The sequence below is a fragment of the Xylocopa sonorina genome, chromosome 4, assembly GCF_050948175.1.
Source record: "Xylocopa sonorina isolate GNS202 chromosome 4, iyXylSono1_principal, whole genome shotgun sequence".
NCBI classification, from domain to species: Eukaryota; Metazoa; Arthropoda; class Insecta; order Hymenoptera; family Apidae; genus Xylocopa; species Xylocopa sonorina.
In genome coordinates this window covers 7,146,068-7,161,573 of record NC_135196.1, presented here as the reverse complement: position 1 = coordinate 7,161,573, position 15,506 = coordinate 7,146,068, and the positions used below count along the sequence as shown (strand labels likewise).

The 15,506-nt window shown below is 43.5% G+C and overlaps 1 protein-coding gene and 1 non-coding gene across 10 annotated transcripts in view; both read right to left on the bottom strand.

Annotated features, from left to right (window-relative positions):
- Nucleotides 1-15,506, bottom strand: part of Nrx-1 (neurexin 1) — a 345,279-nt gene that overhangs the window by 1,727 nt on the left and 328,046 nt on the right. For 5 of the 9 annotated variants that reach the window (XM_076893320.1, XM_076893321.1, XM_076893325.1 and 2 more), the window contains 4 exons: nucleotides 8,350-8,591; nucleotides 7,909-8,032; nucleotides 3,959-4,132; nucleotides 1,427-1,589 (listed from right to left, as the gene is read on the bottom strand). In XM_076893320.1, the coding sequence (XP_076749435.1) occupies nucleotides 1,427-1,589; nucleotides 3,959-4,132; nucleotides 7,909-8,032; nucleotides 8,350-8,591 (703 nt within the window). The remainder of the gene's footprint in view (nucleotides 1-1,426; nucleotides 1,590-3,958; nucleotides 4,133-7,908; nucleotides 8,033-8,349; nucleotides 8,592-15,506) is intronic. The other 4 variants (XM_076893322.1, XM_076893328.1, XM_076893327.1 and 1 more) reach the window with 2 other exon arrangements.
- Nucleotides 7,195-7,301, bottom strand: LOC143423346 (U6atac minor spliceosomal RNA). Its single transcript, XR_013101819.1, has one exon. It is a non-coding gene; the product is annotated as a U6atac minor spliceosomal RNA (small nuclear RNA).

The window sequence follows — 15,506 nt, the reverse complement described above, 5'->3', positions numbered from 1 at the left end:
TATACTGCAATTATACGATATGAATTCATAGTTCTACATTATTCAAATGAATTACGATTCGTGATATTAGTTACGAGGATTTATCTCTGCGAATATATTTGATATTTTACATCGAGATATGGAACTCGCAAATTATTAAAACCGATTGCCAAGAATTTTAAATTTATTACATCCCTGAATATTTATGAAGATAATGAAGAATGCACATATATAATTTGATGAAGTGTGATATATAACGAACGAACCAGAATTAATGCTTTTCAAGTCCATATTTAAAGGTTCCATTTTCCGTCAGTATCGCTAAACTAGTTTAATTGACAGCAACAGACAATCGAATAAGTTTGTGAAAATGGCTAAGTATAATCTGCCAATTTAATGACGTTTATCTGTGTTATTTTAAAGGTTATTGGCATTTCCTCGATAATTTCATGCTTGTTTGAGAATAAAATATTCATCAAAAGTTTTATACGTACGCAGAAATGGGGTAAAGCTTCCCTCAAATTTGTATTAACTGTATTGATTGTTCTTGTTTGGACTAATATCACCGAAACAATTTGCTGATTAATAAAATAATGATGAACTAATATTAAAATTAAAAGAATACTTAGTGCGCGTATCAAAGAAAGAGATCACTTAAACAAAAGCTCAATTACCCCAGGGAGCGACGCTGGAGCCGACATTAACCGTTCAAACGCGTCTAGACATATATTATTGGGAAAATGTATCTATAATGGACAAATTACAGATTAAAAAACCTATAGAAATTAATTTTCCCGTCATTACTACAGCAACATAAGTATAAACTGTGACAATGCAACAATTTTTAAACGTTTATGTACGACGATAGCATTAATACCTGTGATTGACAAATGTTATGAAACAGTGTCGTTACTAAAAAGAACCTCTACTGTCACACAAATAATTTAAATTGCAAGTTGCATGCTTTAAATCAGAAACCAGAAGCTCTTAGATCGATATAAATATCACCATGATTAACTTAACAGGTGATACATAAATCTAATAAACAAACCGATCGATCATGCATCTATCTTCAACAGTTCACAGGTACAGAAGTCACAAAAAGGATCATTAATTTCCGTGTAAATAAAAGCCAAATCGGCACTGACGAATAACATTTATATACTGTCCCTACCAAAAATAGTTCACAAACACTTGGAAACTTTCAAAATGAATTCCTCGAAAACTGCATACGCGAGCGCGTCTCACCGTTAACGAACAATCACGAATCGTTATCGTGAAATAAAGCAGAGCACCTTGCTTTATCGTATCTGATCGCAAACGCGCCGCGTCGCCTACGAGGCAAGGGGGTAGTAAACGCGCGCGACGGATCGAACCCCTGGCAGTTCACCAGGTGACAGACGTCGACGCGAGCCAAGGGGTTTCAGCGACGAACTGAGAGGCTCACCTGGCGTGGCTGGTTTCGAGGTCTGTGGTTGACACATTGTACTGGACGGAGACGGTGACGATGTCCCGGGTCGATGTCGACGGCGAGCCTGGGGACGTTTGCGTGCTGATGTGGCTGGTCGTGTACTCGCGGGCCGTCGTGTACGCCGGCGAGCTCGAGTCTGCTGTTGGTAAAACGGAAAAGGGGAGAGAGAAGCGTCAGTCAGCCGGCTGCTGCAATTACGCGTATCCGATTGGCTCGGCTGGGGGATGGGGTTGGTAACGTGCTACCTGATAATATTTACGCGTGCGTAGGCCGGCGATATTCACGCGTGCGTGGCCAGCAGCCACGTTGCGAGCAACCGACGTGGTGGTGCTCGTGTTTCGCGGCTTCCAGGAACAAACCGTTCAATCATCTATGCGAGTACACATACGCGCGCATCGAGCGTATTTCTGAGAGGGGGGTGGTGGTGCTGGTTTCTTGGCTAATTCAGTTTCGAGCGTGGGGATTCAGAAAAAAAAGGGGTGCGTGGGTCGTCTAATTGGACGCCCTCGAGATGGATGACGGTGATCATCGCCGACGCCTTTTATGTTTTCAAGTACGCGAACGTTTGCTTTTCGGAGAAATTTAGTGGAGATGCATGGTTTATAGCGGTTGGAGGATTTACGAGGGATCGAACTGGGTTTCGGGGGTAGTTGAGGACAGAGCGGCTCGGTCCGGTTAATTGCCAGTCGGGCAATTTCTGAACGGTATTCATTGCAGTTGAAATATGTATTAAATAATTTTGTTACGCGGTTGGAGAAACGCTGTTGCAATATTTAATTGCGATGGCAGTTTGGATTTATGTTTATCGCCGGATAATAATTTAATGCCGCTGCCAAGTGAAATTGGTTTGTTTATGGAAGTAATATAACGGAAGAACAATTTGAAACTTTGATGTTGATCGTTGTTGCAACGTTAGAATAATTCTGAGTAATTCGAAGCTGCAGCGAGCACGAAAATGAAACGCGCGAGCCAGAAAGTCCGCTTTACGACGTTCACCATCGATTCGCGGTTGAACTAGTTACAATATGTCCACCGGGTAAGTTCATTAACCGCCCCCGCGATTCGTCGATCGGAGCGTTTTCAGAAATAGCAATCTCAAAAAAAGAGCAAATTGACCTACAACTCGTCAAACGTTCTTCGACCAATCCATAAAAAGTCTTTGCTCGGAAATGTTTAGCAAGTTAATAAAAATACATCGTTGCGTTTGTACACGCAACATCGAGCGCGAGAAGAAGAAGAACCACCAGAGGGGGAAATTCGTAGGAGTAAAGAAGATAAAATGTACCCTGCGCCGGTCTGAAGTTTTTTCACCGTGGTTTGAACGCGAAATTGCTTCAACAGCGATAAACGAGCGGCGAGCGAACGATGAAGAGAAGCCTATTCCGCCACGAAGGGAGGCGCACTGGAAAGAAGTCGCATCAATGCAGCGTCGCGTCGAACAGGGGTGGAACGTACTATTTTCGTGGCGGTCAACTTAACCGGTGGTTAGCTGGGATTGGCGTAGCTTTCACCCTCGAGTCGAGGGATACGCGGTCTAAGAGGACGCCCACGGGCCAAGTATCTTCATAAGCAGTTTTCCTGCGTGCATCCTCCAGTTTTTTTCATCCCACTATTTCTCAGCCGCGTACGCGTTTCCAAGATCGCCGAGCACCACTTGTTTCAATCGCGAACCGCGTTACGGAAGGGAGGCTGCCACGAGGCGAGGCTGATCTAGCCAGCAATAAATATTAACGCGCCAGGTACTTGGCCACGGGACCGGGATTTCACCGGGGGCGGCTTCAAATTTTGATAAACTGCTTTTTCATCGCGCGGGAATTGCGCGGCCCGCGTTATTTGGTTATTTTAGCGGTGGAAATTTCGCCGGGGCTGTTTGTACGTAATTTTTTGTTGCCTAAATTGAATTCTCATACAATTACCAATTTACATAGCAACAGACCTTCGACGGTACAAAGACATAATCTAAACTTAAATGTTAAACGTCTATTAAGAAGCTAAGAATAAAACATTGATATTACTTACAACAAAAAAGAATGTTACAATAGTAGCAAACAAGAGTCGAAACTTTCTGCTCGCAAGAAATTTTTTTCCCAACAGCTGTTTCTCGAATTACACGTACGTTCCGCTAAAAATTTCCCTCGAGTGCCTGCCGTACAAACAACCATCCATTCAACAATTTCCAGCGCTCCCAAAGAGAGTACGAACATCGCCTCGCTCCTGGCATCCCCGACCGGCTTCCCTAAAACGCCTCCGTGCGGAATTTCCAATGCATCCCCCACGTAGGGGTGCGCATATAACAAAACTCCTTCGAGGAACCGCACGATTCTTGGAAATACTCCGGCTGTATGAACACGTGCATGCATACTAGGAGGCGAACGAGAGGGAATCCCGAGCGGAGGATCAATACCGTTGGGTCGTGGTGTTCGTTCATGGGCAACAGGGAGGATCGAGGGTTGGAGAGCCGAGAGAACGAGAACGGCCGGTTAGATAGGGTGGCAAGTGAAAACGGACCAGTGGCCGAGGTGACGAATATCTCCTCGGTGGTGACCGGTTCCCCGGAGCCCTCCTCGCAGTCCTCCTCGTCGTCGCAGGAAGGACGCTCCTGGATGTTCTCCTTGAGATGCTTCGGCCTGAGCGTCGTCGGCGACCTCGTTGGCGCGACGTAGACGGGTGTTATTATGTCGTCTGCGGACAGAAAAGGGTTGACGATCATTGGAATTGCGTATGGCTCTGTGGCGTGCCCGCGTAATTTCCGGCTGATTGAGCGGTTCCCGGCACGGTTTGCGTCATTGGTGTAACGCGAAACGAAAATGTGGTCACCACGGGCTACGGCTCGACGGGGGGTGATAATGGAAATAGAATGCGCGGTTGATTGGGGCATTTTGTTTCCGATATATCAGGCTTGTTTCAGCGTTCGTCGAGGGTTCGCTCGGGAACGCGAACAGTTTTTGACTGCCGGTCGATCGGTCCTGCTTTGTGTTACGATTCGGCTTAAAATGAACGCCGCGTGTTTCGCGTGGACGGGATCGTTTTCGTCAATTTCACGGTAGGGAATGCGCGGCATCGGTTGTGGGAGAATAGCTTTCGAGATTCGAGGAATGAATTGGATTCTTTTGTTTCCTTGGCTACGGGTAGATGGATGCGTCTTGGTAATTGTAATTCGCGCTATTGTTAGAGGGAAAAGTGCGCACTTGGGGTATGGTAATAGGGTCAAGCACTGTGTGTTTCGAGTGGACCAGATAATTTGATTAACTTCGTGCTGGGAATACATTAATTGTGTTAGATACGTGGGCGAGGTGGCGAATTAGGTTTTTTTTTGGAACAACCAGATGGGCACTAGTGATTATTGTAATTTGTGCCATTGTTGGACGAAGAAGTAATTAAATAAAGGGTGATAATGTGGTTTGAAGTAATTACTATGTTATAATATAGAATAGCAGGTGATTTAAATGTGGAAAATGTTTGGGTAATGACACGAAGCGATGAAGGTAACAAAGTATTTGTGGAGTACTAGGATGAAAATATAGCATACCTCATGTTTGTAAAATAAAAAAAAATAAATTTATAGTATATGTATCAATTATTATATTTACAATGTAAGTATAAAAGCTTCCGTGTTCATGAAAATGTTTATCGCCCCGTTTACCTCTAAATTTAGACAAAGTGCAAAGGGTAGTTTTATAACTGCGCCCTAAATAGCTTCAGCCTTTACGCCTTGTTACTTCAGCCATTAATCGTAAGTGGATTCGATTTCTTCCGAGATAATAAACAGGAAAATGCCATTTTGTGAAGTGAGATTGTTTCATGCGACGAATTTCTTCTAAAACTATCAATTTCATATCGTGAATCGTTTTAATTCGCGTTTCACCAATATTGCAATAAATTACACTTTAATAAAAAATATATATTATTCCCAAGTATTTCTATAATTATTTCATGTATTTCTTTATTACTTTAAATTTCTGTTATTTTTAAATAAGATCTTAAATAAGTTTTTATTAAATTCTACATATTAAATTTATTATCGTTGCGTTTACAACTGGACATAGCGTTTTTTACCCCTCGCATTTGTTATTTGTCCGAAACTTTTATAAAATTTTACATTAAAAGTTTCAAACACACTTTCTCCGTACCTAATTACACGAAAAGCTATCAACTTTTTAATGTCCCCGGCGGCTGTCCTTCGAATAAACCATTGCATTAAAAAATACAATGGAAAATATAACGTAGAAAATTCAGAATGAAATATGACGGGAAAGACAACTGATAAAATTATGTCCATACAAAATACAAAAATTAATTACTTCTCTTGAAAGGAACAAATAGCAAAAAAATATGATCCTGTTAATACATTTTAACATCGTACGTTTCCTTCAACCACAAACATTCTACTCTTCAAAATGTCACGATTCTAAAATTACTCATCAGCTGATAGACATGTTTATGGTTTATGTGCAGAGGATGATGCACTAGCCTTCAACAAGTCGTATTAGCTTAGTGTGCGTGAACGCAATTTGAAACAACAATTGTTGGAAGAAAAAGGCGAAACAGTTCAAAGAGAATTGCATTTTCCGGACCATATTTTCTCCCGTGTGTCACGATGCATATACATTTTATAATTGCATGACTTTTTTTAACGAATTCATACGGAAGCGTGGCATTTTTCCCGCATAAAACTTTTCTCGTTATTTTGCGTAAAAAAGAAGGTATTGCGATAAAACAGCTGAAAAATGTTTGTTTAAATTTTAAATAAATGCACTCAAATGCTTCCCCATTGAACACTGGACGCTTTGCATCTACATTTTTTCTTTGTTATTATTCTCATAATCGAAAATTTTCCTATATTTTTCCTCGATCACTTTGCCTCCATGCATGAATTCTCTTTGTATAGAACGACGAGGGGCCATCGTTCATAAAATTTCAAAAGTCTATACGCAGTTGAATATTTATAAAAAAATTAGACAATTGTAAAATATTGTATACGCATTGCACTCGAATAAAAAATGTTACGTCCTGGTCGAATCGTTCATATATTTCGCAGCAATGAAAAAGGGGATGCGATTCGCTCGTCTCAGCTGTTGCGTTTGGACGCAGCTCGGTCGCGCGTCAAATTATTAAAGGGATCGTGTATTAATTCAGTTTTTAGTCAGCCGGAGAAGATTTCTGAGCCGGCTGGCAGAGAATACGAGGAGGTCGACAGGAGGGAGAAGGAATGGGTGCTGGCCAGGGATCCTAAATATGCAAATGAATTGAAGATACAACCGGGCAACTATGAAGACGAAAAGGTGGCTTGCCATGCGATATGCGAATCCGATCGTGCGTGCGTTGGTTCCCTGTCATGTCACGGTCGCCATTTTCGCTTCTAATTAGTCATACGTCCGTTAATCATTTTTAATTATCAGAACGAAGCGATGGATTACGTTTGGGTAATATTTCATTCGTCTGATTATGTAGCGGTAATGATGTTTCATTTGATATTCTTGTTATTTGTATACCGTTAATGTTACACGATATCATTTGGTATTTGAGTAAAAATTGTCGAGACGTTTTACATTAGTTTTTGTTTAAAGGGTTACACGCGTCGATTTTATGTTGCCGCAATTATACTTTTAGAAGTAATACAGTAGTATTGGATTCTACGTGGTATCAATGATTCCGTTTTTATCGACAGTCCCCTCCACTGTGTCTGAATATATTGCTTTTTACATATAAAGTAAGAATTATTTATTTTTAGGGATCATTTGTCGAAAAAAAATGTGGTAAGTGTCACCAAAGGGTGACAGTGCCTACCATTTATATGTGTATTCCATCCTTGTCTAGGGGAGTGCTAAACGTCTCTCCTTTCATACTACACGACAAGATGGCGTGTTCCACGTTCTTATATAGTAACGCAATGGTGAAGCGAGTACTTGCGAGAGAGCAATTTTTCGCGAATAACTCGAAAACGAGCGATTTTATTGGAAAATGATAAGGACACGTTTTACTCCGTATGCCATTACCTATCAAACGATATAACTTTCATATAATTTTCTTATATACGAAAAATTGATTATATCTATACGTCACATTATCATATTGATATGTACGTAATGATACTACGTACAGAGTATTTACATAAATAATGAAAAAATATCTAACTTTTAATCAATTTTTCTGATGTAAAATTAATACCTATGCAATTGATTACGAATTTTAAAAAGAGAAGTTCCAGTCGATTAGTTATAGGATGCGAGTCTTCCTTTAAACCAATCAATTCCTCCAAATAGTACGTGTACAAATTACTGTGCGACGAATTTGAGAAAATTTGCAAAAGGTTCACACGTAAATGTACAATACAACGTGCACGTATATCAAATATCGATACGTGCTCGGTGGAACATCGTACAGGTGCGTGGATGGAATTCCTCTGCGAGGAAATGTGCAGATGGAATTACTTTATGCCCGTTGGAAATGTTACTTACACTTACCGGAACCAGGCTCGTAGATCGGCGTACATTCTTCGTCCTCGTCGTCAGCGGCGCAGCCACTTCCGGCGCCGGAGAATATGAGGTCGTCCACGACGCCCGGAAACCCGGACGCTGGCGTCTACGGTGATAAAAGATGGCCATAGAGATTTATTGCATTCTTTCAAGTAAAAGAATTTCATTAAAAATTTGTCTGATACAGCACATTCTGCTCTCCAATATAGCATATTGTAAAAATTCTTGAGCGACATGATTAGACAAGCAATTAACCGTGAATAATCGCAAATAATTCTTTACGTCTTGTACTTTTTTTGTATTTGCATCTATTTCGTATCGTTGCAAGGTATCGTTTAGAAAGTATTATGGATCCAAATATGTAAATTATCTTATTCACGCGAATAGTGTAACACACTTGTTCTCGTGGTCAATTTCTATTACCTGTTGCATTCTTTGCAACGGAGCTGCTCGATCCAGAAGACTTCCAGGGGGTAACAATTGAACATCCCCTGTGACGGTTACTCTGCCATCTTTCGCAGCGGCCAGTTCCAAAATACGAGCACCGTTTACAACGAGGCCGGCGATTATACCCGAGAATGGCCTCTCCACCCTGCCTTTATTGCCATTCCATCGACCGCCAACTTGAATGGTCGACTGAGTATTGAACACGGTTAATTGGCGACCTGTAAACAACAGTTAGCATTGTTAGTGAAATGGCTCTTCAAACGAGAGTTACAATCTTTTGTGAACAAGCCAGTGACATTTCTTACAAATTGTGTATTGTACTATAGATAATAACAATAATGTTAATTTCATTCCCAACTTTTTCTAATATTCATCCTAATCGTATCTGATAAATAAAAATCAGGAAATCTCTAACAGTTCGCGTTGAAATAAGCATAAAGTCGTTGAACGGAATTCTAAAAAGAAAGAAGCGCAACGAAACACAATGCACACCGAAAATGTTCGCCGGTAGGAACCGAAGGGATAATTTATTCGGTTACAGTGGCTGACAAATGTTTTCGTTTGACCACTGATCAGGCGAACAGAAGCAACTGGGTCTGGCATGGGTAAACCATTGACCAGTCCACTTGGCCATCGTGTATCTTACAATTGGAAGAAGATGGAAGCGAAGGGTCTGCCCTTCCAAGTCCCCTTCTGCTCCGCGAGGGCTTGCTTCGAGCCCTTTCTCTTTGAAGGGTCTAAATTTGGTTGGTTTTCAGAGCAGGCTAACATAACACGCGCGGAACCGTTTAGGGTTCGACCTGCCCTTCGTGGGCGACTCTCGCTCTCTGCTGCACCAACGGCAAGCTTCTGATAACAAGTACTTCGTTCAATCGAACGGTGCTATGACCGGTATCATAACTAGTTTCAATCGTTTATTATAATTAAGAGAATGTTTTAATACCTTTAGATGGAAGTGTGATCTTTTGGTACATATTTGAGTTTATATTACAAGCACGTGTTGGAACAGCAAATAAGCTTCCATAGCTTTGCACAATTGTTAAGTTAAATGTTCTCTTATATTAACGTTACTATTCACAATTCAGATATTTCATTTTTCATATGGTACCTACAATATTAAAGAAATTACGTCTTCAAGGCACAGTGTAATTTACTATATTATTTATATATTGAAAAAATAGAATTTATTGCACTTTCTCTTGGGTGAACACAAAATGACCCTCTTTAAACTGACGTAACTTAACTCAATCAACTTTAGACACGGTTTCTTCCAGAACCTTAAAAGTTCTAGGATTGACACATCGGTTTGGGCATCGGCCAGGCCAGCACGGTTGTCCCAAAGATTCTCACGCTCGTCACCTCCAAGCGAGGATGACAAAATCGATCGGTGGAGATCGATAATGCGGCAATTTTTTTATTAGGCGACTAGAAACCGAGGATGCGACCGGGATCGGATACGCTCGAGCAGCTACACCCACGTGACCTGCCATGGGCGAGTTAAATACCACTTTGTAATAGGAAAGCAACAAACGGGACGAGCTTCCTCGCCACCAGGCATGTCCGAGCAGAGGAGGTCGGCTATGGATAAAATTGCCCGTCTATGGATAATAATTTTCGGCCAGCTGAGAAAAAATGGGCCTGACTGACAGGTCTACCAGGCTCGCAGAATCGGCCAGGAAGATAGACTTGGTTCCTGTTTTAGGCATCGCACAGGTGGTCCCACCGACCGCTGCGTCACTCATTTTTTCGCCTCCTATGTCTTGTCCCATGAATAGAACGTACGCACGTTTGTCTGCACGGTTACATACAAGAAGAACTGTCCAATGCGATGACTGCGAAATGTATCTTTGTACATTTTCCTTAAAAATTTCTTATTCATCATCACAATTAGAATTGTGCATTCTTTCGTTTCTCTTTCAATGTAATTTTCAAAGTGCTTCACCAGTCCATAATAGGTGTACCATAGTGAGAACAGGCTGACAAAGTACGCGGTATACCTACGGTGGCTCAGTTTATTGCACTCAAGTAGATTCAGACAGGCGTGCAGCGTGGTCAACCGGTAAAGTAGAAAAATCCAGAGCAGAGCAGACCACTGATGCCAGTAGAAGTCCACCGTTTAGGCGTGGCGAGTCACCACGTGGAACTGGTGTTACTCGAGAGTTCCGCGGACTGGTTTCTATGCCGCTCCACTGGCACTTGCTGACCAAGCATAGTGGTTCTATCAGCGTAGCATAAAAATACAGCTGGTTACGCACCAAGTCACGAAGCACGTGCCTACGCGCGTATCCTATAAATACGTGCTCGTGCGTACTACTTGCATTTCATGAATGACTTCCCGTCAATCGTGGCGAGAGAGGTGTCCGCAGAGCGATCCGTTCCACGTGGAAGGAGATAAACGTGTCATTCACGCCACATTCCAATTTGAAGAAGTCCAATAAACTGTATCACTTTATTAGGAGAGTAGAAAGGCCATGGGTGTATTCCGGTTCCCTGACCGAGACGACCGCAAGATTTTAGGCAGCCAGACCCCGCTCAACGAATGCTTGGCCCCTCCTGTTGGCCAGTGGAACCGACACTTGCGCGTCATGCTTGAATGTCTCTTTTCTATAAGTTTCTGATACAGCAGATTCTTGTGTAATAAGACCGTACTGATACGTACATTCATTATTGATATATTACAATATATTTCGATTTATTTTATATAATTAATGTATTCATATATTATATATATTCAACATTATTTATCATCACACGTTTCTTAGTGGAACAGTCTGTCTGTACTCGCACTGGTGAATTACAGTCTCGACTCCACCGGTTGCAAGGGGTCATTTGAACCGATTTGTCTCGCGTTCTTCCGGTTAAGTCGAAAGCGTGAAAGCCTCTTTCTTTCGTTGGTCTAACGTTTCGTGGCAATTAGCTCTTGCGCGACATAATCTAAATTAATAAGTAAACTGACAGGGAAGCATAGCGGGAACGGAGGTGGTGAACCCGAAAGTGGGTTAAGGCGTCGCCTTCGGCCGCTTAGATAAGTGGCGCATTCGGTTAAAATGGATCAGGAGAGAAGGACCCCGAGTTGGACCACCGGGTCTCCTAATATTTGGTCCCGGCGTTCCACGAATTCCCAGACAGGTGACGGCGATGGCGTCGTCCGTCTTTCCGGAGAACGGTGCGCAACGGACGGCAGAAAAATTCGTAATATCCTCAACAGCGAGGATAAAACTGTCGTGTGCACGAAATTCGCGTCTTGAACGATGGCACGAAAATATGTCGCTTGCGGATTCCATAATCAAATTTTGTAAAAAAATAAGATAAAATGCTCTACTGCAATAGAATTTCGAAATAATAAACTATATACCTAGATGATGGACGTTCAAATACAAAAGAACACTTCAAAGAATTGTGTTTGACGATACAAATATGTACGATACATAAAGAAACTCGTTTCCACGAACGCTGATCGCTCGCAAAAATTCGAAACTCGAGTCCATTGAACATTATCTCGAGTAGTTTCGACGAACGCGTCCACTTGAGACAATCTGTTTGCGATCGACAAATAAAGGAGGCCTATCCGATCCAGCACGTGGCGCGTAACGAGCGAACGATCGAAATCGGGACGCGGCCGCCGGTCTCACGGACTCGGTTTGGGAACCGTCCGATTTCACACCGCTTTTACGGTGGGAACAAGGAACGCCGTAGCGCGTCGCGTACGCTGGGTATGGGAAACATCGATGATTCCCAGGCGATGAGAACGATTTCGTATATATGCACACGTACGGGACGTGAACGGGGCGCGTAAACGCCGCTTCGTTTGCTTTTGCAATCTGGTTATCGCGATGCGCGCCGCTTCTTTGTCGCTTAATGCCACTTGTGCGTCTATAACCGAACGCAGAGATATCTGAAGATCTCTACAGACACGTGGTCGGGTTCTATCGGTGTTGGTAATCGTTGGAACAAAAATTTATTGGAGCAACACTCGAGTTTGCTGGAAGTTGCGTCGATAATGGACGCCGTTGAAGTGGTTACGCGCATTCACGAAGCAGAGGAAACACGACTACTTTATTCCCTGCTTTCAATATACAGATAAGTGTACCTATATTTTCAAATGATACGACAAAGAAATAAATCACAATTATTATGAAAAAATGACGGCAATATCTTCCAAGAGTAGAAACTACTTGTAACTCAAGATAGAGGAATAAATGAGCTTCACGTGATTCACCTAAAATTCACGCTGTGTCAGCAAATGTAGATAATTCAGATATGAGTGTTATCGCAGGCTTCATTCACAAATTCCAAGGGATTTATCAATGGAGCAGCCGTAGTAAGCGGCGAGTAATGGCAGTAAACGGGACGAGAACCCGTTAATACTATAGCCGCAGGTAGTAGACTCGTCTAGCTGGTTCAGAACAACCTTGAGATTTCAAGGCCGTTCCTAGTGTGACCTCGACAGGTTTAGGAGAACTGCCGCTTCGACATGTTCCCCGGATGCTTCTAAACACGCTGCTTAGATCAACCCTAACCTTCCTTACACTCGCAACGCTTCGATTGCATATCGAACAGAGATCTCTGTTTCTTCTTCCTTTATTGACCAAAAATGAAATTTTTTCGAACGATTTGATTTCAGGTAACCTCGAAGGATCCATCTGATTCCTGTTTCACGATCAAGATTAATTGTATCGAGCGATTTTTTGCAAAATTATGATACTTTAATTACTTCTTCCCTTCGCATTGTAATTAGAGGGTCAACAAGGCGTGGATCTCTCGAATAACCGGAAATATCGGTAATTTGCACTTAATCAGAGGCGAATCTGGAACGTCGATTCGTTAGCCGTTTCCCACGCCAGTGAATAGGACGCGATCGGACTTAGAGGCTCGTAAAACCGAAATTCTAATGGAGTCAGCCTGCGAAGGGATCTCGTCTGTCGCTCGCCAGGGGTATTTCGAAAACGTGAGAAGAGTACCGGTCGCCACGCTGGAACAGCTTTTGGTATTCGTTACGCGTTACCGCGAGTTTCCCATGGCACGCTTTCTCATGGCGGTGGTACAAAAAATAATGAGATTTCGGCGGCTCGTCGAGGCGTTGTGAGAACGTAGCGTGAGAAGATGTTGAACTTGGGGCTGAATCCTCTGATTCTTGTACCAGGTGACCATCAAGGGGATGCTAGTCGACTTTCGATATCCTTGATGGCCAACCTTAGCGTCCTTCGAAGATCGAAATCACCTTTGGGCTTCTACTTCACGATTAAACTCGATTATTCCTTATATATACAACATCGCCATTTATTACAAACAATCAACACGTGAAAGAAAAACAGAAATTTCAATTTCGTACACTTTTATACTTAATCAAAGGAACGACATCCTAGTCAACAAATTGATGCTTTCTTAATTCCACCATAAAATTCGCAAGAACTCATTACAAACTCATGACATCTTAAATTAGAAACCCTTGTAGAATGTTTCCACTAATACAGAATAGTCTAACTCGTATTTTTTCAATAAATTAGCGGGACCACGTGGATACCCAGCGACGGACACCATATTGGAGGATCGATCGCGCGAGGAAAGCGCGCTAGGGGTAAATCGGCAGGGCGTTCGACCAGCTGGGACGGTCTGGCTTCCTGGTCGATCTGGGAATCTGTTTCCCCTGAAGTCGCTCGGATTCACACGATCATGGGAACCGGAGTGCTGTTCCTTCGGTGGTATCGGTGTCTGGAACAGTCTGGGAACGGTGTCCCGTGGGAAGTTACTTGGTAGAAGATCACGGCTGAGACGAGGAGCGCCAAACTGCCGGGGCGGACTCTTTTCCAGGCCTGACCGCCTACTACCGAAGCAGATCGGTCCGCTGCTTCCAGGGACGAGAACTGTCCCACGCTATCGACCAGCCTGTGGGAATCGCTCGTGTTCCCGGGGAAACACCACCGTGGCACGTGAGAAAGTATGCGAGGCGCGCCGCAGATGAGATCATCCTTCGCATTTTTGTCACGCTCGCCGCGTGACCGTCTTTTCGACCGCGCGGCGACTCCTCCGGTTCAAAGGGGCTGGTTACTTTCGATCATCGTTGCTGAAGGACGATATGGAGGAGGCGAGACTCCTTAGACGAAACATAGTACGTAAAGTGCGACGCTTTGGTTTGGGAAAGTCAAGTTTTTCCAACGTTTTGCTTCTCGAAGACGCTGAGCAGTGAACGCATGTCAAAACCACCCCTAAAGCAGTCAGATCTGTTGGCTAAAATAATTTCTACGATTCTATAGCCTTTACTTCGAAGAGGTAGAAAACCGTTCCACTCGACCCACTTGAAAATCCTTTGAAAGTGGAAAATTGGTACCTGGGGACGTCTAAGTCGAGGAAGGCGGCAGAGGAATGTCGAGGAAGGGAAAGCAGATAAGAACACCTATATCCTTCTCGAGGAAGGTCGCACGGCAGGCATCGGGACAGTTACAGGGTTGTTGCGTCTTCTTCGGCCAATTAAATCGTTCTCACGGGATCGCATCGTGGGAGAGTCTGTCCGGGAATGCGGGAACCGGAGCTGGTGGGCTGCCAGGGCTTCATGCGGCTTCAGCAAGTCGTCGTGGAAGGGCTGGGTGGCGAGGATTGTCGCGCGGTTAAACGGCTGGCTCTCTGTCTCCTCCACCCATCCCATTTTTCTCCCTTCTCGTCCCGTTCGACTGGTCGGCCGCGTTTCTCCCTTTTTCTCGTTCCGGAACGGGTTCCATGGACACGTGCAGAAAGCAGAGGAGGCGTCAGAAGCACGACCCGTGCCTCGCGTGAGAACTCGACAAGGGCTCGTGGGAAAACGACGAAGGCGCGTGGCGCTTATCGAACCAGGACCGCAGGAGATCGTTGGAGGTCGACGGTCGATAGTCGCGGAGCTTCTGCCGCGAATCCACCCCCGCAGAGATTTCATTCGCGAGCGTTTGTTCAAGAACGAGTGACCTTCCTTTGGACGTGCTTTTCCGACTTTTTTTTAAATTGCAAGCATTCGTTTTAATCGCAATGTTCTATGCGAGCTGCCAATCGAATGACGGGGCGCTTGTCTTTGACGATTTTTAATAATTTTACGTGGGAAAGGGGTGGTTTGCGGTTTTGGGTTTGTAGAGTTTGGCTCGCTGTTGTCAGGCTTGTCAACGTGT